The sequence below is a fragment of the Caloenas nicobarica genome, chromosome 17, assembly GCF_036013445.1.
Source record: "Caloenas nicobarica isolate bCalNic1 chromosome 17, bCalNic1.hap1, whole genome shotgun sequence".
NCBI lineage: Eukaryota > Metazoa > Chordata > Aves > Columbiformes > Columbidae > Caloenas > Caloenas nicobarica.
The window spans coordinates 5,552,471-5,576,191 of NC_088261.1; the positions used below are offsets into that span (position 1 = coordinate 5,552,471).

A 23,721-nucleotide genomic window follows, 5' to 3' on the forward strand; every position below is an offset into this window, starting at 1 on the left:
CGGTTAACTAATTTCTGAGGGGAAGCGTCCCGTAACTCCTCAATTAACGACCGCTCCGCTAGTGAACCGCTTGTGCCGGCAGCAGGAGGGTGTCCATGCCCGGGGAGGAGCGGCAGTGCCCGCGGGCGGCACTAGGGGATGCTCCGGCTTTACTTTTGCAAACAACCGTATTTGATAAGGATCCGGTAAATCTGCACCGAACCGCAAAATTAGCTTGTTCAGCGAAGGCGCTTAAGCGTTATTCATTCCCTGGGGGGTTTACAAATGTATTTTAATTATCTCAAACCGTAGCAACAAAATAAAGAGGGGAAACCAAAACTCTTTCAAATCTTAAGAGGCAGAACTCGTGGAAACAAGCATTTGGGGAAAAAACAAACAAACAAACAAACTCTTAAAATCGGTGGAGAAGGCTGAGGCCACCTTCAGTGTGAAATGAGACAAAAAACATCCCAAAAACCCCCTTCCTTGAATAATCATGAGCCAGGTGCTCGGAGCTTTAGGACACAAATTTGACATCAGGGTTTTCAGAAGTGGATTCACTCCAGCAGCAACTGTCTGAGCACAATTGCTTTTAAGGAACAAATTAAATAGGCTAAAAATTACTTTTTTCCTGCCATAAACAAATCTTACGTTACTCTTCTATAACTCTCAGCAGGATGCTCTAATTTACCTTTTTTTTTTTCCCAATCACACAGCTATTAAAATTTTAATAATTGCGTTCAATTGCAAACCTTAAAAAGAGATCCAAAACCTGGACATGAGATCATCTCTTCCATCTGAGTAATACATAAATATCTTGAATTATTGAAATCTTAACTCTGAGGCAAACAGATTAAAAAAAAAAAAAATCACATTTAAAGCATTTATTTTGAAAAATAAAATACAAAAGATCATTGAATTATAATTGTACATGTACATTATCAACTTTTTTTTTAAATAAAAGATATTTAACAATTTCCACATGTGAATAAAACAACTGTTCCACCAAAAATCTTTTAGGACGAACACAGACCACTCTTTTGGAAGCTTCATACATTTAAAACCAAACTGCTACAGGAAAAGAAATCTCTTTGGAGATGGAGTTTTCTAATTAAGACAGAATAGCAATTTCTGAGACAGGCATTGCTTTGCATTTTTTAAAACCATAACAAAAATAGTTGTGCAAGTGTAGTACAGTTCTACATTAACATCGCTGGTTTTTTGTGTGGTGGTTTTTTTTAAAACAGGTTTACATGCGCTCACGACAACAAAATTTTGAACAAAAACAGTATGAAAGAAATGAGGGAAAAAATTCTGAAAAAAGCAGGCCATGAGCAGCACCCCTCACTGATCTCAGTGGGATGGTCCTTGTAAGATCATTTCCATGGAAAAGGCAGCAGTCTTTTTTTCTAAAGAAAAAGAAAAATAAAGTTATGTTTGCACTTTCAAGGTAACATTCTGTTTTTATCCCTGACAACATTTTGTAATTACAAATAGTGCATAATTAAGAGTAATCACTTATCTCAGTAGGTGACAAGTCATTGTCAAGACCAACCACAGGCACCGAGAACTTTCCTGTACGGAACGTGGCTGCCTTTTCCATCACTTATCATTAGAGTTACTTCTTGGAGCATATTTAGATGTAAAATATATATATCTGAATTTGCACTTCCATTTGAAATACCCATGAACGTGGGCTGCATTTACATGCTCAAAGCGTCTCTTTCATTACAATGTACCGCTGGGTACATTGTGCTGTACTTACCCCCAGGAAATTAAAAATTCAGTTTCTTAGAACATTTGGACAGGAGCTTTAGATAGAAATACTGTAGTTTTAAATACATTTTTCAAATAGGTAAGTGGCAACATGAAGTAGTTGTTTCAGTCATTTTAACACTGACTGTATTGAAATACTATGATATCCCTGTCCTTGCAATTAATCTTTGGAAAACTTTTATATCCATTATTTTTAACTGGTATGATGCTTTTGGCTATACTGAGGGCTACAGAGCGAGTCGTATTTATGGCCACATATAAATATCTATGCTGGTACATTTGTGTGGCATGTTGCTTTTGGCTGTATTTAAACTGGATGCATTTTGCCATCTTTTGTTGTCAAGTTAGAACATTTGATAACACAGTTGACAAGTAAAAATCCTAGATTAATACAGTAAATCTTGCACCATCCATTTGTTTACTAGCCTGGAATTTACTGAGTTCCCTGCACAATCTTGCTATTGTTAATTCAACAACTACAATACCATTTATTGAAAATACTGGCTATGGGACATCCTAAAAGCAAATGATACAAATCAGATTATCTTTAGCTGATTCCTCTATCTAGAAAAGGCAATTGATTTAAAATAGGAAGAAAAAGACATTCAAGAGTCTTCTTTGAAGTTTCACTGTTCTCTTAAAATGGGAACCTGAATTTGTTGTGCGAGTATGCCATAGTGCTGAAAGACACACAGGTACTAAAATGAAGAAGAAATTTTGCTGAAGAATGCCTGGACAATAGCAGCAGTTTTACGTATTCCTTTCAATTTCAGGCTCTAAAATAGTGCTGACAGTCCAATAGTGCAAATTATGACGAGCCACGTAGAGCTGCATTGTGATCCTTAAAGCGCATGAACTACGCTTTTGTGGCTCTCACCACTAGGACTTACCTCAATGGGATTTCTACAGATTCTGAATCAAGATCCATATCTTCATATTTTTCTTACTCAGAATCTTACATGGAGTTATGTAAGTTAAAAAAAAAAAAAAATCACCTTAACAAATCAAGAGGAGCAAATGAGCAGGACTGCATGCTCTTTTATTACCTTCTGTGCAAGAAATATCCATTGTATCTTCTATTCCATAGGTTCTGTCTGTTAAGTAAATAATTAAAGTGAAATTAGCTATTTTACATCAGAGGGGAAAAAAAAATCACCTCATTATCCACACCAATGTTTGCACTCCAAACCATCTAGCTGTTTGGTTACATTATGTTAATCTTATCTTCAGTGTAATACTAAGGGAGAACACTATCAGCATCCATTTCATCTCCAGTATCAGTTTTTATGGCTTAAGCAATATTCTCTTACTATTTCACAAAGCTTATTTTTGCTTTTTAGATGATCTTTCTTTACTTTGGAGGAATCTGCTCAGAGTTTGGTAAATACTGTAATCATACACAGCTGACTACAAATCCACCTCCTGAAATTTAGCAGATTCCTATTTTGAAAGCTCCCTATCATATGGATTGAAAGAGGACATTTACCAGTAGTAGTGGACCAAGTTCTTTTGCTGTATCAAAAGATAACTGGAAAATACACACAGCATAATTTAACTAACAGACACTGTAGGCAGATCAAGGATCATTTATTTTGCCAGCACACTGCCTATCACAGTGTGCTACATTTTACAGGTGGCCCATCTCCCTGCATTTTCCAAAAATCCTTATGAGCAATATTTAATCTCCTGTTCTGACACACCCTACGCTTGCAGCCACATATGCTGCAACTGTGAGGCTGTAGATAATCAATCTTGAAATAACAACACTAATTGCATTTGAAAGCATTAGAAATAACTACAGCACAATTTCTCAGCACAGTTTGCTGACAATAACTTTGAAGCAGCACATGTTTAAATAGTTGTCTTGCCATTAAGCTGCAGAGGCATTCTGGCCAGCGGTCGAGAGTGAACGATGCTGTGAGCAACAGCACATGGAGCTGCATGGTGCCAGGTTCTCAATGGTTTTCTATTAGCTGAGCACAACTTGCAAAGCACGAGCACCAACGGTTCAAAAGGTGAGAGCAGGCGAAACATCCAGTAAAAAGAGCAAAGCCCACACTAGAGATCACACAAAGATTTATCAGTAAGATTTGGTGTCCACAGCAAAAAGTTATATTCTGAAAACATGAAACAGACACTGCAGCTATTTGACTTTACTGATCCATGTTCATTTTATCTTGCCACGAGACTTCCTTTCTATTGTCTTCTTTGGCTGGAACAAAAGAAACCAATTTTCCTTTTTAATCAATTAAGTTGTCATTTGAATTAACAGAATATGTCAAAATGCTTTGTTTGCATGTGGTAGATTCTGCCGGGTATTCTTCAATCTCTACATCTAAAACAAAAGTCATAATCAAAGAGTCTTTTCTTAATACTGAGGATCCAAAGTCAAGAAAACTTGTGCCCAGTAGGTTTTTTTCTTCTTTTCAAACTAAAGACACTGCAAATTATTTTACTTTTGATAGGCTACTTACATTCTAAATAAACTTCTGTACCATACATATCATTAAAGATAGGAAATCAAGTAGAAATACAAAGTAATACAAGCATTGTAAATCGCTTGTCTACTTCTAGCCATTTTATAGGCTTTTTAGAAACCAGGAGAGAAGCATATAATCTTTCCCTCTTTTGCTTAAAGTATTGGCATATTTGGGTACGGTTATGCTGCAAGTTACCACTTCTACGCACTGCTCTGCCTACTCACTCCTATTTTTAAACAGCTACGCTAAAGTTGTGCCCCTTGAACAGCATCACCCTGCAAAAAGAAGATCACATGTGGTCAGAGTGAACACTGGTCAATGTGGAGACAACCACCTCCCACCCAAAAGAATGAGCTGCTGAACAGAACAAAATATAAGCAAAGAATGGTGGTGGCCTCCAGCCCTTGGAAAAGAAGGATAAAGCCTTGCAGGAAGCTGAGTAAGCTCCACAACTGGCATTTTTTGAAAGCCATAAAATAGCAGCAACGACAACAATAATAATGGGTAACTCCGAAGGCTTGGCAACCCACAGCTCCCATTGAGGCTGCTGGGAGACAAGAATGCCTCTTGCTCTTGTAGTCGCAGAGATACAAAATTCTGGAGGCAGAAAGCCTTTTTACTTTTGACGGCATTTAGACATTTACCATCAATTATACAGTCTACAAAAACTGATATTTCTGTGAGCTTAGTTGAACAGCTCTTACCCAAGAAAACAAAACCAACAGAACCATGTTCTACTTCATATAAAATATTTCATTTAACCAATAACTTTTTTTTCTCTGATAAAGGTGAGTTAATTTGCTCCTCATCTAGGATCATACTCTGATCCTTCATGGCTAGATTAGCAGATCTTAAATCTGCAAGGCTATGGGAGGGAGAATTAATTTCACTACACATTAGAGAGGAAAAAAAGAAAAACACACACACACAGAAGCCCTTTGAGCTACCGAAACAGAGCACCCAACAGGCAGGTCCACGAACAAGCCCATCCTCTCTGCCCTAGTACCTCCAGTAGACACAGAAGAGCTGCCCGGCAGCAGCAGATGCCACCTTCCAAACTGAACTGCGTCTGTAAATGGGCTTGTGGTTACAGCCCAACCCCTTCCCATCATGTCTATGCAAGGAAAAGGAACGTGGTTGGAAGCACAATCAAATAGAAAATCAAATTTACGAAGAAGTGGTTTGTAAAGACTGGCGGCACACTAACTTGCCACTACGCCTGCAAAAAGGAAATGAATACAATACTGTACCTGTGGCACTTCTTTAAGAAAGTCAGGAAGCTGAAATTCACCTTTATAGACCTGGAAAAACAGAAAACAATATATGACTCAAAGCCAGCATTCACCACTGTATCAAATGCTAAAAAGCTTGTTAAGGGAATGGAAAAAAAAAACCCCACAATTCAGTGGGATAATCCTTTCCTATTTGGACTTGATGACCATTGGAGGTCCCTTCCAACTGGAACAGTCTATATTCTCTTCTCTACTAATAAACATATAGATTTAATAGCTTCATATAAGAGTACAGAAGAGCTCCACTTACTAGTAGGACTGTCACAAAGTTCCACTCAGCAGCTCTTAAGATTATAAATTTCACAACAGCTGTAGCCTCATTACCAGCCTGAGTTCACGAGTTTGTCAATACTGCAATTTCCAATCTTTTAGAGCATAATATTAATTCTGAAACAACACTGTTTGGAGAAAGAGCAAGCAATAAACATCCTCAGACATACCAACAGCCACACCAAACAAGTGTTTCCACTATCTGACCAATTAGGAAATAAATTGGCAACATATTGTCTTCTCTGTAGAGGATACTTCCTAACAGCTCTTTCCTTCTGAGATTAAACTGGAATACAGTTTACAGTGCCGAAGGGGAGAAATAGGTATTCTGGGTTTTTTTGTGTATGTGGTGTTTTGTTGTTATTGGGTTTTGTTTTATTTGGTTGTTTGTTGTTTTTTTTCTCTTCTCCAAAAAAGTATACTTGAAGAGTTTTACCATTCTTTCTACTGAACCAAAAAGACTGAACACCCTAATGTCATGAGTTCTTTGTAGGCTTGTGTAACTGTAATCATATAAAAAAAGTCAAGAGTCACAAACCTACTTAGAAAATTCTATAAAGCCACAGAATGGCAATGGGGCTACTCTAGAGCCTCGCTCAGAGTTCCGCTCCCTGGTTTGCTGCTGCATCAAAGGAAGGACATTCAGGGATGCTTATTAACAATACCCATTTTCTCTGCTTTCCTATGAATAGATGACCAGAATATAAAGCCGTACTCGTTTATCTTGTTAATACACTGCAGTGGCTGGGACGGCAGCTGAGTCAGCTCAGAATTTCCTGTCTGGAAGAGGCCTCAGCCCATTAAACGTGTGACTCACGTGGAGGGACAGAGGTGCTGGCAGTTCTCAGCCCTCTCCATTGCCAGGCCAAACATCTCCAAACAACGAGGCTTCGTTAAGTCCCAACACAAGAGCAGGAATTATTATACACATAGATGACAGAACTCTGTTCCTTCCAATAGTCCATGTTTCAGATAAAATAGAAAGGTTGATTCAAAATGACAGGCACGGCTCATTTCTATTCAGCTGAGGTGGGGGGGTGGTACTGTCATTCCCATGGAAACCTTAATGAAAGCCACACTGGTCAAAAATTCAGCATGTGGCTTACTGGAGCTCAGAGATACTATAAATATTTATAAATGAAGGAGAGTATTTCGTATTTTAAGCTTTCAACCAAGCCATTAAAAAGTAGGCTGTGTTGTAGAGAACAGAAATGGAAGTTACAAATCGACAATCTAATCATATCAGAAAACACTACAGAACGATCTAGGCAAGGTGCACAAGAAAAAACAGTATCTTTTATTGAACTAGTGCTGATGTTGGAAGAAACAGATGAGCTGCCTCATCTTTTTGTGCAAATCACAGCAGTCATTATCTGGGAATTCTTAAAAACAGTTAATACTGATGATTACGGTACATTTGCAACTGATTCAGAACCAGAGTGACCAAAACTACGTTTGTCTCTCTGGAGACCTGCTTCTTTCCTTCTCCTGCAATTATGACTTGATCTAATTTGTATATTATATATCTACATATGTCTGCTCTAAAAAGCTTACCATTGTAATGCCCTTTGTAAGAACAACATTAACTCCTAGCAGGCATTAATAGTGGAGGGTATTCATCCATCACCAATATTAAGAAAAATAATGACACTAATGTCATAGCTTGGAAAGATAAGAAAATGTTTCAAGGACATAAGATATTAATATTTAATATCATGATTTCCACACCACAATTTACAAAGGCAAATCTAACCAATTACAGGCCCAAGAAAATCAGGTTTAACACACAAGCACGCCTAATTCCCATTCAGAACTGCTATTATTTAGAATGCTGGTTTTGTCACGATTAAGACTCCATATAAACTGGTTTAAAGTAGTTCCAAAACCAGTAAGTGGCCCCTTTTGAATCAAAACCCATGGATCAAGTGCAATCCAGAAATTCTATAAACAATGACTCCATGTACAGCCAAAGAAATTAAGAGGTTTCAGATTGAAAATTCTTTTCTGACCAATTTCTAAGTCTAAAACACATTATTCAGAGAGTGGCAGTAGAGAGGTAGAAGCAAGACATCGGAATGATTTCCAGCCTAAGCAAGAATTCAGCAAAATTGAGCAGAAATGGCATTTACCATTTCTAAGGGAATTATTTTGCAAGTTCAAACGGATTTCCAAGGGAGGGCGGGGGTGAAAATCTGAAGCCTGTGTCAGTTTGTTGTTCAGTGTTGGCAGTATTCAGGCTGTTCTATTTAAAAAAGAAAAAAACCACCAAAACCCCCCACACAAACAAACAAACGCATTCTTATAACCAAACTAAATGCATATTATTCTCAAAAAGAGATCAGAAAGCACGTTTCGCATCCAGTTTTCTGAGAAAACCCTTATAAATACACAAAGAAAGCTTAAAAACTAAGTGTAACTCAGAAGTATAACCTGAAATGCATCTTCACAGAAGATTAAAGCACTCCTTTTCACCCACTTTCAAGCCTGGTTTAGAAAGTCACATTATATCTGGTCAGCTCCAGTACAGAGAGAAAATGGGTCTTTTTGTCTGTAAGTTCACCTGCAAGTTAGTGTGCTTGCACTTGCTAGATTTTCAAAACATCAAAGTTGAAGAGTGCAAAGCTATTGATATTCAACTGAAAAAAAAAAGGATAAAAAAAGAAACACCAGCAAAAGCAGACCAGAGGCCCCTTCTAGAAACAATCCTTCACTGCACAGTACATGGAGGTGCCCTCATCTTGTTCTTTCAGACTTTGCTCAACTTTTAAGGCAGTTCACAGAATCACAGAATGTTAGGGATTGGAAGGGACCTCAAAAGATCATCTAGTCCAATCCCCCTGCCAGAGCAGGAACACCTAGGTGAGGTTACACAGGAAGGCATCCAGGCGGGTTTTGAATGTCTCCAGAGAAGACGACGCCACAACCTCCCTGGGCAGCCTGTTCCAGTGTTCCATCACCCTGACTGAGAAGAAGTTTCTTCTCAAATTTAAGTGGAACCTCTTGTGTTCCAGCTTGAACCCATTACCCCTTGTCTTACTGTTGGTTGTCACCGAGAAGAGCCTGGCTCCATCCTTGTGACACCCACCCTTTATATATTTATAAACATTAATAAGGCCACCCCTCAGTCTCCTCTTCTCCAAGCTAAAGAGACCCAGCTCCCATGGCTTACACAATTCTTCACCTCTGCGTTGGAACTGCCAAGAAAAGGGACATGAGCAATGTAAATATTTAACCAGTAGGAACAACATGAAGAGCAAGATTTTAGACAGGTCTGTGAATGTCTGCCAAAAGACAGATCATACCTAATTTTGTATTGTTTTTCTTTCTAGAGATGCACGGCCTTTTTTTCTAAGCTCCTTGAGCAGCCCGTCATTACACCACAGCTCCACAATTACCCACCTTTGACAGCACAAGTAATTATTCTCATGCATTAGTTTATAAATATACTTGCACCCTTTATCATTGTATTTGAGGTTTTAAAGACAGAAACAATCTAAGTCTTGAGATCATGATTGTCGTGGATATCGACTCTTAACAGCAGGAGATATTTCCTCACAATTTAAACCAGGCATGAAACAGGAGTTAATAGAACTCTGTTTTTTCCTCTAGATGTTACTGCAGAAAATACCATCAACAGAACATAAACCGGAGAGAGATAACAGCTTTCGGATGTGATTAGAAGAACCCATGCTTATTAAAACAGTCATCATGAAAACCATAGCTTTTTCTATAGAGTTCTGTGCACTTCCATCTCTTCAGGGGCAAGGAGCATAAAGAATAAGTTAAAAGAAATTACTAGAATATGTATTCCAAGCATACAAATTCATTTAGTAGGAAGGATGTGCCAAAGAAAATCTGATGTAATATGTTACAGATGTGAAAGGAAACCACTTCGCCAACCATAACACAACAACAAGCCAGTTTCTACTGGGCATAAGTCAGAGTCCTGCAGTCATGAGCTGTTCTCCACTTTCGGTATATTCTGTTAAACTGCTGACATACACTTTATAGAAACTCACAATATGATAAGGACATCTCCGACACTCCTCTAACATGGAGCGATTCTACTTTCGTAAATCAATATATAGTGATTGGGCTTCCAGTTCAGGCAGCTTAATTATTTGCATTTTCTGCATAATTTACAAATGAAAATTCATTTTAGTTACAAGATGTTATTTTCCTTTATGTTCAGGATATAGAATTCATTAAAACCCTAGGGGGAAAAAGAAGTAGTCAGTTACGTATAAGGAAGGGACCCTTGCAATCATTATAATGAAATGAACAGATCAGGAACAGAGTTCTAAGAAAAACACAAGACAGCACAATTCTGCAGTCACTGAATAACTCAAGGTTACCCCTTGAGAGGGTCATACTCAGATATGTGCTGAATAGTGCAACTCTACTCGGACCTTATCTCTGTCCACATTCCTTAAGACAGACAAGATAATGTGTTATAAAAGATAATATTGTCAGGCCTAACATAAAAAAGATAAAACAAAAAGTTAATGGCTGTTATTGAAAACATCTGAAAAATCTATTTGTGTTAGATTTGTACTCTACCAGTGCAGGTACTGTCAGAGATGTCTTATTTCACACCACCACATAGTACCTGGAGATGAACACAAGTTTAGTTTGGAATCTTTTAAAATTATCTTCTACACCTGAGCAACGCACAGACTTCTAATCATAAAATGCTGACCTCTCTGCATTCAAAAGAGGATATCTAGCTTTAAGTATGTTTTGCTTTTAATCATACAAAACAAGAACTCTTTGTAAGAATAACTCATTTGTTTGTTTTTTAACATATCTGATAGCAATGAGCTACATGACACAGTGTTATTCCATCTTTAGGTGGAGCCAGAATCTCCCCTGCCAGGAATTTCAGTGGTGTTGGGCTTCCACCCTGTTGTTGCAGCTTCCACAAGCAATTTAAGCCAGCATTACATAGCCACCCCAAAACGGAAACACTCCCCTCCTCAAAAACCACACCAGGAAAAAAAATAATAATCAATCCTTCCCCTTTCCTATTGCTTTCTGTTTGCCAGACAGGGGCAAGTTCCTTCATCTGACGTGCAAGCTCATGCCATTTTAAATAGACTAAGAAACTCCGACGCTATCGGAATAACAAGTGTCAGATAATTCAACAGTATTTCAAGTTGGTCACTCTAAGGGGTTACTCTGCTAACACAATACAGTTCAGCTTCAGTAGTCTAAACTTTATCAGTTTTCAATGAACAAAATTCAAGTCTGGTGCTTGGTTTGAAGTTCTCAGAGGCCACAAATATAAATAAAATAGAACAGCTTCCAAATAAAGTGAAGCAATAAATGGTTACATGCAAGATTTATATATATTATTATGTACTGAGGAGTAACTTTGGATAGATTTTATTTGGACAGCTTCATTTCCAACAATATACCCAGCACAAAACTCTGTGAAAGACTATTGTAGGTGAATAAATTTTAAAAGAAAGTAAGAACAAAAGTAGTGCTGCAGTCATTTACAAATTCACCAGCTAAGAGTGTGAAATGACACACTTAACTTGTCACATGCCAGTCCCTAAAGGCTGGAAAAATCTAGATGATTTTTTTTTTTTCCATAATAAATGCCCTCTTCTCCAAGCTGTAGCAGCAAAAGATAAATTATTAATAGCATAGGTTCATGGAAGAGAAGGGGAAACCCACAGGACTGCATATGCTATCCCTGATGGGCAAAACTAACAGTTTCCACTCCCTCTCCTTCCCCCCCTTTCCCCAAACACCTTGTAGCGTTTTGAAATATCTGTCCCCCACCCCCAAATAAAAAAAAAAAAAAAAAGCTGTGCAAAAACCAAAACAACACATTTTTCAGAAGTGAGTCAGCTCCCACTGATCACCAACCAGAATATTATTACTATTATTATTATTCAAGATGAACTTGGTTTCAGGGCAGGCTCTGTGGCAGCATCGTGACAATGCAGGATGGCTGGGCAGCCGGCACTTCTAGCGAGGGTGATGAGCCTCCTGCCTGCAGAATTACACAACCTGAGCAGCAAACTGTTCTGGGAGCTGGGAAGCCTTAAATCTTGAAACCATCAGGACATGAATGTTTCCATAGTCACAGAGAAGGACAGAGGACCCAATGGTCTGAGCAGGGATTTGCTGGGAACCAGCTGGGAGGAAACAAAGCAAAGTGACTGGAGAGGAATTTGAGCCGCCCAAACGCACACCCGGTGATTTGAGCCATCGTTTTAAAGGGCTCCTTGGGGCTCACGACATTTTGAAAGTCTCATGTTTCTCCATTTTCAAAAGGAATATTGTCAATTTTGAAGATTAGCCATTTTTATTCCTTTTGCTTTTTTGGATTTTAGTCTTAATACACAACATTTCCCTCGTTTAATCTATACAAAAGTAATTTTGTTAAAGAACAAGTGACTAGGAAAAAGTATACTGGGTACAATAAATAACCACACAATTAAAATGCTATCTTAGGCTGTAAGTAAAACTATTAAATTAAAATAACAGTCAAAATATTAACAAGTGTTCCATACACTTGCAATATTTATATCAGCTATTATAGCAGTAACCTCCAGTTTTTCACAGGGTGTTTAACATTAGTAAACAAATTATGCTTCAAAGCAAACTTGTGAAAAAGCCTCAATACACTTTAGCCTTTTAAATTAGGCTTTATTTTTTTAAAGGTATGCTTGTGGCTTTGTTTATTGCCTAAATTTCTCTCTGGCATTTGAAATAGATTTCAAGAAGCCACCCAACAGTAAGCGACTGAAATCCATAGAGTTTTTACAACTCCAACTCAGCTTGCTGTGCACAGGTAGAGGGCTCAGAAAGGTCACCATACTGTAAAAACTTATTTAAATTGTATCAGTAAGTGATAACCAACTTTAAGTTATTGCACTACAATACAAATTTGGATCCAAGTCACTGTTTTATAGTATGTACAGGTAGGTGCACAAGGATTTCGTTTGAGGCTCCATGAAGTATTGTTGAACACTTAATTTTTTCTAAAGGGGTTGAGTTGAGTGCGGAAAAGTTAGTCTGTGAGCCTATTAAAACAGTAAGTACCAGGAAACCTATAAAATGCAAACCACTACCCCTACCAGAAAAGGTGAGTTACCTTTTCCATGCTGAGCTAATAACTATTAAAATAGTCAACCTGCCATCCTTTAATACATCAATCAATTGCGTAATGAAAGTTTCCCAGGGAGGGCTTCTAAAAAGAAATAATGCAAAAATGTTGAGATACTTCATAAAAAGTGATTTTGTTTTTCATTACTATCCAGCCCGTCACCACACCAACCTTTTTTTTTAAATATTGGAGGCCTTGTGGAAGACAGTCCTTTTAAACTGTTTAATTCAATTTTTCCAATGATTACTTTGCTGCAGCAGGAAGTCGCCTTCTTTTAATAAAATATACATTCTCCAAAGAACAGAAGTAAAGAGTTAATTATTCTTATTTCAAACAATGGTAATGAGCTTTTCAATGGATACCTCCAGGGATAAACAGCTGTATAGCCTAACTACTCAAATTCCAACAACATTAAATTCAGACTAAAGTCCTTAAGTTTAGGTTAATCAGCACCAGACCTTCCTCCATCTTTTATTTGTTCTACAAAGGACAGCAAAGAATTGGAAAAATCTGTCATTTTGATCACCTTGGGCCATTTTCCATGGGTCACTTTTCAAATTCTACGAAGTATTTGGGGTGTAATTTTGTGGCAGAGCTTCTGCCAACCCTAATGTATAAAAAGCTGACCTCAATCAATCAAGTTTGATGCCCCAGTGAGAAAGCTAGCTTCTTCCCACTACTAACTAGTTCGTCAACAATCTGGACGATTCTCAAGAGGTTCAGCTGCATACACCAAAGAACAGTGCTCGAGCCTGGGCTGGGGTAAAGGACGATGAACCAAACTGAAGACAAAAAGCAGGAGCCAGACTTTCAGTGCTCAAGCTCCAACCGAATTCTTCCTTCTTCCCCCCATGGCAAAGAAAACATATTGCTAAGTATCAAAAGGTATTAGAAACAGACTTTAAAATACCAAACAAAACACAGGACTCTGCCGCCCTACAGCTCACATCCATTTGGTCAATAATTAAACACACAAAAATGCCTTACCCTCCTCGTGTTTTCCACAACTTTTTGATCTGGCTTTCCGTAATTTGGTGGATTGGCGTATGGATCATAGCCCAGTTTTGCAAGCATGGGTGCAATCACTGGCATGTCTTGCAGAACATCAGCAGGTATCTTCCCAACCCACTTTGACAGTGCTTCCACATTGACGGGTTTGATTACTTGGTCAGTAGATCTTTCAACTCTGTGGAGGAAGAAAGAAAGGTTATATTTTGCATTCCAACCAAAACTTGCTTCTTCACTAGCATTAAAACCTTTAGATTCCTGAAGGCTACTGGCCTGAGATCACAAGTCTGTATAGCAAATTAAAATGTCTGGGCATTGCCTTTTTGATTCTTCTAATTAGTAGATAAGCATCTGACTTCACATCAAATTAGCAAGAAAAGAGCTGTTAAGAGTTGAGTTTAAGAAGTTCAAATGGCAAGGCAGAGGACAGAGCACCACGAGGGCCATGAGTCTGTAGAACCACGGTGAGCAAAACCCTCAAGAAATATTTAACACTAGGTGTTTGAAAAATATAAGATTTACAGTCCTCTCCCTCTTTGAGTCAGCCAAGCCCAAAATCCCTTCACCAAAACTGCAAATTGAATCAACCATTTAAAATAAGGGTGATGCTTTAAGAAGCAAGTAATAGGCTTGGCTAATAGCTTATTTGAACCCCAAAACAATGGGTGCTATACAGCGATTAGGACCTAAATTAGTACACATATGGCTACCTGGTCCTGAAGAAAAAGCACATTTAAGATATATGTTTTGCCCCACTGTCATTTTACTCTTGGTAACAATAAGCTCAGCATGAACCATTTCCTGGTGACTAATAGATGCCAAGAGATGAGCAGGGAACAACATTTAGCTGCTCCTAGGCATAGATTCAAAAATATACTATACCACATTTGGTCTTCTGTTTAAATCCTTTTCTGTCCTTTCAGTTAAGGTGGAAAGTAAAACAATTCAGTCCAAAGAACATATGAGAGTATGGGGGAAGACAGATTGGAGTCAGGAGGAAAGAAACACGTAAAAAGCAAACAGAGCAAAACAAGGGAACATACCAAGTCTTGGCAAATTTAATTATGTGTGCATATGGCAAATGCTGCCTAGTCAGTGCTCCCAGGCTCCACTGCAAAACCACAGGAACAGTTCCAGCTTTAAAAGCAGCTGGTTGCATGGAACATAGGACTAACAACAAATACTTCTATATATGCACTAGAATCAAATTAAAGGTATGTATTAAAATTAGTATATTCTGAAGTAATTTTGCCTAGACAGCTATTCTCATAATAAGCCTAACAAAAATTGCTATAGAAGGGTTGACATTTCTTTGCATCAGTGGTCAGCACAGCTGTTTTCAGTTAGGAGGCAAGTGCCAGAGCTATATTAACAATACTGGTTATAGCATGTAGTCCAGCCATAATACATTCCTTGAACAGCCACGTTGGCAATAACTTCAAACCACAGAAGGTTTCCCGCTACTACAAATGCTGCAGTGCACATCCTTAAAACCCTTGCAGTATTTATCCTTGGAGCTGGATAAAAAACAAAATAAGGGGCGAAAATACTGAGTAAAATAGAACAACGGTGAGGCTAGGACTGCATGAGCAACAGAAAAAGCAGGGATTACTAAGCAAATACAAGAGAAGAGACTAACGTAGCCAACAGTTTCCTCAAACCAAGCAGCCAGGGGAACAGACATAGTCAGAATCTTAAATACAGGCTGTCTAGTATCTAATATTGCTATTAAAAGACGGTTGCATAAGAGTTTCTGAGTCTGGAATAAGAGAGAAATGGAATCAGCTCTCTGCCTGCAGAATTCTGCAAGCCACTGGGTGGCCAGCTCACGGCTGGAAGGGAACCAGCCTGCATACACCATTTAACTCCATAGATGACTGAAAATAACACACCTTACACTGACCTAGAGCCTCATTCATCTCTTGTGGATTTCATTTGACATAGTTAAAATTTATTTCAGATGAGTTAAAAATACATTCTTAAACATTTGCTTTCCTTTACCAGGTAATAACATCATTATGAAGATCTTTTAGCGACACTGCAATCTCTCTCTCAAAGCGTTCTTAAATATTTCACGATAAACTCATGTCAGATTTCTTTTCAAAAAACCCTCCAACAGTTAAAACACATCCAGGCATCTTACGTTGCAATAGACAGCAGCAGTTGGAATTTCCTTAGATGACCTCTGAAGTTATCGTCAGCACCTTCCTTTGGAGAATCAGGTGGGAGGAAGCTAAGGCAAGGTGTATTTTGTTTAGTCGTCAAAATGTAATAGGCCATCTGCATCTCTAAAGTTCTCAGTGAACTAACAAGAATCTTCTTAAAGAGTCATTTTTCTGGGCAGCTACCCCCTGCCCTGGGCAAGGAGCTGGGGATGCCAAGAGCAGGAGGTTTTAACTGGTACCAGAAATTCAAATTGGGGAATCTCAAACTCCCTCTGAAGAGTTTCAATTAGTATCATATAATACACAAAACAGACATCCCAGTTAGAGAACTTCATATTCATTGATTTTTTCTGCAGCCCTCGAAAGACTGAGTCACTGAAATCATTATCAAATTACGAAGGTCTCTTGCAGCTGAAAACCAGATCTTCCCATATATTTCAAGTGTATTTGATTAGATAAACACCACAGACATAACACTAATAAACCATCCTTTTTCCACTATTGCCAAAGCCTTCTGAAATAAACTACTTTCACAAATCATGTCAAGAGATAATAAAAGCATAAAGAATTCCCTGAACAGACTGAATTGAGAGTCACAAGAATACTTTCATACTCTTATCTTAAATTTGAAAGTTTGGTTAAAAATAACCCTGAAGCCACATCTTACTTTCAACCATCCATTTTCCTAGTTTTTAGAGACATGAACAAGTACTCTCAATTCCTCGCAGCCCATTCCACCAGGTTCAGCAAGAAATATTACTCAAAACTGTGTGAATTCAATAAGGTTACTAAGTTTTATAGCACAGAGGTCCATTAATTTTTAAAAACACTAATCTGGAAACTGTAAGGTAATAACATTTTACTGGAAATGGCATTATGCGTGGTTATTTTTACAGGACACTTAACAGAACTTGGCAACTGCCTATTTCTATCAGTAAAAGTAAGTTTACTCCCCGCTCAGCTGCCACTGTGAAGCGGTAACATGATAGAGGTAACGAACAGATACAGCTTGCAGAGACATAAAGCAGTACCCCACTCCACGTTAATGTTATCAGAAGGCTTCAATCTCCTAACGAACAATACCGGGAAAAAAAAAAAAAAAAAGCTGAGATGCCTTCTTGATAGCTCTGAGAACACAGTGGTGGTGGCTGTGTTTCTTCAGTTGGAACGGTGATGCAAAACTTCCAGATTGTAAATCTATATCCATTATCTGGGTTTTAAGTTCTCTTCATAGCTGCTGACTAATAACTCTATGATTTGCTTTAAATCATACTCCCCTACAATATATTAGAAAACCCACACAGTCACTTTCCTAGGCATTAAATAAACAAAAATCTCCCAATTTTTATTTCTCAAAACTGTAGTTTTAAAAAAATGAAATCACTCTGTTCAGCAGCTTGACAGGTCTCTACCCAACCCACACCACTTGCTGTGGAAGGTGTCTCTGTTACTCAGCAGCACTTGGCCAGTGATGAATAGTCAAAAACCAGAAGTCAAGGAATTTAACTGGGCACACAAGCTGCTGGCACAGAGTCATCATAGAATCACCTCCAGGGATGGAGCATCCACAGCTTCTCTGGGCAGCCTGGTCCAGTGCCTCACCACCCTCATGGTGAAGAATTTCTTCCTTATATCTAATCTAAATCTGCCCTCTTTCAAGCTTACAATGAAATAAATAGGGCTTTTTAATCAATATTTTAGAAACTGAAGACAATCTGGTAGATATACCTGTTATAGCAAAAAAAAAAAAAAAAAAAAAAAGGAACAAGAGAGATTCAAATATTCAGACCCCTTGCCCCCCATAAAGACTGGCCAGCTTTCCTATCTCAGAAGCTCAGCTGCAAATAATGGCAAAGAAATCAGAGTAGTTTAACTGGAGAACAAACTACCTTTCCTTTTTTTCCTTTCACAATACCTGTGTAGGTTGTCTAAGCAGAGCTGGATTTTGGTTTCTGAAAGTAGCTAAGTCAAGTGCACAGATGGCATGACAGAACAGTACGAGATTTGCTTACAAGGTTAATTTTATTCAAAATGTTTGTCCTTTAGGAGCACATGCCAACAGAAAAGCACGCCAACTCTGCTCTCTATTTTATTGGAACAGCATCTCGAGTTTCCTGGAAGACTATGTTCCTGGCAAATGTAACTCAAAGGCCATTCTTGCATTGACGACAATACTTAAGTTCCTGAAATCAAATGGGTGATCTTGCTAGGATGAATAACACCAGTCTAGATAAAAACAGTCCAGCTTTATTTTAGGGCACAGGGAAAAGCAAAGCTATACTGGAAGAAAGGCTGACACTAGACATCCAAATTCAACTTAGACTGACCATTAATTAAAAGTTCATTCATATGCTCCATACACACATGTTAGCAGGACAATTGTTTGGTGCGAGCAACCTGACATTGCAAATTGTTAGCTAACAATCATCCTTACTTTGCAGATAATCTGCATCATAAATCAGTTTCCAGAGACATAAACATTACCTACTTACAAACAGGAAACCAAGTTATAACTAGTCTTTTATAAGCAAAGTGTACTATTTTACCTCTTACAATAATACAAACAGGAATGTTCAATACTCACTTTGAAAGAGAAACACCCCCTGCTTTTCCAATCATTTCTTCGTGGTGCAGCACTGCTTGGTTCCATGGGATGCGAAGAAACTTTAAGAGAGTTCTCATCCATCTTTCAGGATGCAGTACGAGTTGTTCGTAATGTACCAGCATACACCTTTCAAAACCAACCTCCATACACTGGTTATACATCGTTTCTATAGCACGGTTCCACTTGGTCAAGCAGTCCCTGTAGCTGTTAAGGTCAAACCCAGCTATTGTGACTTTTCTAGAGATCATCGAATGCACAGATGCACGACCATCCCGTACCATTAGAAGGAATTTGGCATTGGGGAAAATTCTAGCAAGATAAGTTAAGGATTTTAAAGCAAAAGGATCTTTGTTACACAAATACGGAGCAGGCTCCCCGTGTTTCACAATGATTTCCAATAAAAACGCTTGCATGGCTGAGTCCAGAACCTCATCTGTGACTCCAGCTTCATCCAGTCGGATCTTCTCTTTGCTTGATCTCGCCCACATCTGCTTCACTGCCAAAATTCGCGGGATTACCCTTGTCTCTTCTCCACATCGAATATCTGGATGGGCATCAAGCATGGCACGCATTAAGGTAGTGCCACTTCGCGGTACTCCTCCAATAAATATTAAAGGCATGTCTTTGTTGTAAGCAAAGGTTTTGTTTGCATTTACATTGGAAGCAGTTCTTACTGTGCTTTTCACACTCTCCATCCTCGCAGGCTGGCTGCGTTCTTCTATTCGATGGTGACACTCCATAGCGTGTTGGCCCAAATAAAACACTGTCACTGAGCTGATCACCAGACACGCCAATAGCAAGTTCTGTTTGAGTTTTCCAACCATTTTGATCAAGACTGTCACTTCAAATTAAAGAGACCTTCTATTTCAAATTATCTTCTAGTTCACATGCCATGGGAATCCTAGTCCAAAATAAATTAAGGTCTGGTGAGGGGAAAAGAAATTTAAAAAAAAAAAAAAAAAAACACACAATTAGAATTTTGTTAAGAACTACTACGATCAATCAACAACAGAAATACCTGAGCGCGTTCAATACAACTAGTACATCCTGGTGTTGCATTAAGACCAGTAAATACAATTATCCCATCTAAATCATCTAGACACGATTATAATAAAAAGCCTTTTTGTCTGCCCACAAAAGCATCACAAGATTCATGACTACAAGTACTGTTTACATGGAAGTTCTCCGGTGCATTTTCACAACATATTTGAAAGAATTCCACCACTGAATAGCTACTGTTCAACTTTATGGTCAAGCAAAGGCATCATTTATATGGGACTCTGCAAATTTAAAAAAGCAATTAGTAAAGAACAGTGGTGTCTTAACAAGCGAGGTTTTACAGAAAAGAAAAAGAAAAACACACACACACAAAAGTGATCTCTCTGAGCCAGAGTCACCCAGATAAAAGAAATGAATAAGACGCCTCCCACAAATCACGTCAGAAGTCATGGGAGAATTTAACTATTAGTATAACTCTGGCTTGCTGAATAAACCATAGCAGTATCCTGATCATTGTCACATTTTCACATTACTACATTATCTCCTGTTTTGCTTGAAATCCTCTATTTCCTTCACAGGACACAAGGTTGTGCCACCAGACAGGCAGAGTACAGAATTCCCACTTAGCACCAGAGCAGGAGCAGAAGGCAGGAAGGGAATTCCTCACACAGGCGTCCCTCACAGTATTTTTCTCCCTCATGGTATTTTTCTCTTGCAGTGCATCTGAGAGCCAGCGCTGTGAGAGAATGGCTCCTCCCTTCACACTAACAAAGCTTATCTCAATCAACACTTGTCACAATACTACACTCAAAGTTGAGCTCGTTGGTCTTTGTTACCAAAATTAAACTGGAATCATAACTTAAAGATTAACTCGCTTCTTTTTAAATCATAACTTAAGGATTAACTCACTACTTCGTATATGAAGTGGCCAAGGAACTCTCCCACACTCTCTTGCCAGAACACCACTCTGATCATCAATTCATCCTTCATAACAAGCTTCATTCTATTTACGTACCTCTTCCCTTGCTGAAGGGCTGGCTTTAACTGTACCTTCAATATTTGGACATTAAAAGAAACAAAGTCCCAGAAATTTAAGCAGAGGTCATCTGAGCAGTGCTCAAAAAGGTAAAAAAAAAAATAGCGCAGTCAATACTTCCCATAGCACAAAAAAAAAAAAAAAAAAAAAAATCAGAAAGTCTCTCCTGAAGAGATTCAGCGTGCACACCTAACTTCCAATTCGAGAAGAGGAAACTGTTCCACTTAAAACTAGCAAATAGTGCACAGAGTCTCTTTAAATGCTTTAGATACAGTAAAGATTTAATTAAAAGCCAGTACTTGTTTGAGAGAGGAGTTAACACAACAGAAACAGTATTTTGCCACAGAGCACACAAGACCTGCAAATATTTACACTTCATACAATCTCTAACATTATTCAGTTTGAGTAAATGCCACAAAACTCATTTCCTTAAAAAGAAAAAAAATCAGAACAAGGCCTGTTGCCTGAAGGCTGAAATCCTCGATTCCCAGGTTGAGTAAAGCAGAGTAATGACTCACGCTCAGCACAATTTCAGCTGCAATTGAAAATAGCACTGCAGTCTGTGAGTAGGTTTCCTAAATTGCTGTAAGTATTGACCCCTCACGTACAAAAACAAAAATCCACCCACGTGACAAGAACACCTACACCAGTCAACCACAAAGACTTTCATTTCATGCGGTAATGTTTTTGGCAAGTTCTAAGATGCCAAAGGCTGCAAGACCATAAAGAACCAGTATTAAGCTGTTCTACCACCTCCTGTACAGGGTTTTTTTTTTTGCCTGGAGCATGCGACTGCTATAGCCTGTGGCAAGACCAGTGCTTTTTATGTCAGGAAACCAACAGAGGGGCAGTCAGAAATAGCATCTCTCAGCAAACTAATCTGTTGTACAAGGCAGCAAACTCCCTCCTGTGCCTGAAGTTCCATATAAAGCTCTTTGGGGCAAGTATGACATATGGGAGTTCCTGCCCTTCTAGCAGCTCGCAAACAAACCCCACCTGCTCCCTCCTCTACATGAGGAAGTGCTCTGGGTCACATCTGTCAACCTGGAGGATTATTACAAGTCATTAATGTTCTGCTGTTAACAGTAAGTAAATCGATGGCGCTTAAAAATCTCAGCAAGGCAATCAGCAATCCCTTGTCAGTGTTTAAGTAGGGCTTTGAAAAATGGTGGCATTTTTAACCTCTGTGACCCGAGGAGAGCAAATTGCCGCTCCCCCTAAAAACACAGACAACTCCTAATAGAAAACCAAAAACCTAAAAACTGAAAAACCCCCAAACCAGTGAAAAAAAACCAAAACAAATGCAGCCCTCTTCCTTCCCCCCGCCAGACAACACAGTCATAAGTTGAGGAAGTTGAAGGTGACTACAATGGTGGAGAGAGGCCTTTAGCAGCAACACTTTCAAAGGACAAACTAAAATTACTAGAAAAATTTAAATGTAACTCAAAAAAAAAGAGAGGATCTACACGTTTCAGTACAAGAAAATGCAGCTAAGCAGAAGTGTACATAACTGAATTTTATTCCCAGAAAAGTCAGACCTATGAGTCAGCCACAAGAAGATGTTTGCAAAGCAAAATGAGCGCTTTGTTTCCCCCTTCGGCGCACACTAATTCTCTCTCCCTCCCCCTACATGCAGCAGGTCAAGCCCTTTTTTCCTCAAGTTCATCCAAAAAATGTTGAAGATTTTTAGCTTAGTCAAGAGGCAGTAATTCATTTGTATTTTATGTCAGAACAGTTTAGGTTTTGTTGTTCCCTGCCAGAGGAAAAAAAGATGATCCATTACCACCCAGTAATAAGCAATCCTCATAAGCTCTAGAGCTCAGACTTTCACTGTGGAAACTGGAAAACACTGGTGATCACCTCCCTTCTCACGTTCAACCAAGCAGCTTTTTCCAAGGCTAAATTAACAGGACACCACCACTGACATTATCCATCTCAAAAGAAAAAACACAAAACCACAAACAACAAAACAGAACAAACAACACACAAGCAAAACCACCAACCCACATATATACTAAAGCATTCTTGAGTGATTAGCTTGTTCTCTGCTTCCATCTCTTGAACTTCTGGCTCAGATCCTGATAACCGGATCTCTTTCTAGGAAAAGCAAGTATAGTAGTACTGCTGAGATTTTTGTGGAGTGTATCTTGCTCCTGCATCTGCCCAAGTGTTCATCACAGTGTTTGACCTCAATGCTTCTGGAGGGAGGATCACACTCAGCTCTGTGTTAAGAGGCCATCAGGATTCCTCCTCAAAAACCTGTGCTGGAAAGCCAGAGCAAGACAGAGCTGAGGGGAAGAATGCAAGAGTTCGTACTACTGAAGAGTTGTCTTTCCCCTCACACTCTTTTTACAGTTTACCCTCATGTCCTCCTACCATGTTCCTACGATTTTCTTTTCCTCCTTAGGTCTACTCAATCCTTTAGTCTCCGGGGCTGTGACACTCCCCATAAGGCTTTATGCAGTAGGCTCCAAAACACAGACAGCAGAAAGAGAAGATTCAGACATGCTGCCTTTCAGATGCACAACCACAGTCTGACTGCTACACCCAAAGCTTGTGGTATATACATCTGCAGAGGAAATTCATTTTACAGTGGCAAGGCAGCCAAGTTAAATGGGAAAAAAACTCTGAACTGTTATCCATTGTCACTCTCTTCTCTGCTCTTGACTATAGAAGGAAAAAATAAAATGCTGCTAGGACTTAAAGAAGCAAATGTCAACCATGCCAGTATCTTCCTTGCCTCTTCTTGCACCTTCACTTTTCCCCTGTAAAAATAAATACTGGAAAGGCAGCAGATAATGAGAATCCTCAAGAATCATCTTCAAAACAAAATACATTTAGAAAACTGGAAGCCATATATATCTTAGAGGAAGTTCCATATTAAGTTAATCAAATAGTCCAAGTAAGAAGTCCTTGCATACAGTGCTAGTCTTTCAGCATTCCTAAATACAAGCTAAATAAAGGAATTCCATAAAACCTTTCCTTCAA

General features: G+C 38.7%; 1 protein-coding gene across 6 annotated transcripts in view; it reads right to left on the bottom strand.

Moving 5' to 3' along the window:
- Positions 1-962: 962 nt before the first annotated feature.
- TPST1 (tyrosylprotein sulfotransferase 1) overlaps positions 963-23,721 on the bottom strand; it is a 35,614-nt gene continuing 12,855 nt past the window's right edge. For 3 of the 6 annotated variants that reach the window (XR_010607136.1, XR_010607137.1, XR_010607135.1), the window contains exons 2-7: positions 18,678-19,621; positions 13,908-14,106; positions 5,486-5,536; positions 3,892-3,967; positions 2,802-2,849; positions 963-1,388 (exon numbers count right to left, since the gene is read on the bottom strand). Coding sequence is in view for 2 of the 6 variants with exons in the window: in XM_065647055.1 (XP_065503127.1) it covers positions 3,923-3,967; positions 5,486-5,536; positions 13,908-14,106; positions 18,678-19,522 (1,140 nt within the window). In the remaining 4 variants the exon portion in view is untranslated. The other 3 variants (XR_010607138.1, XM_065647057.1, XM_065647055.1) reach the window with 3 other exon arrangements.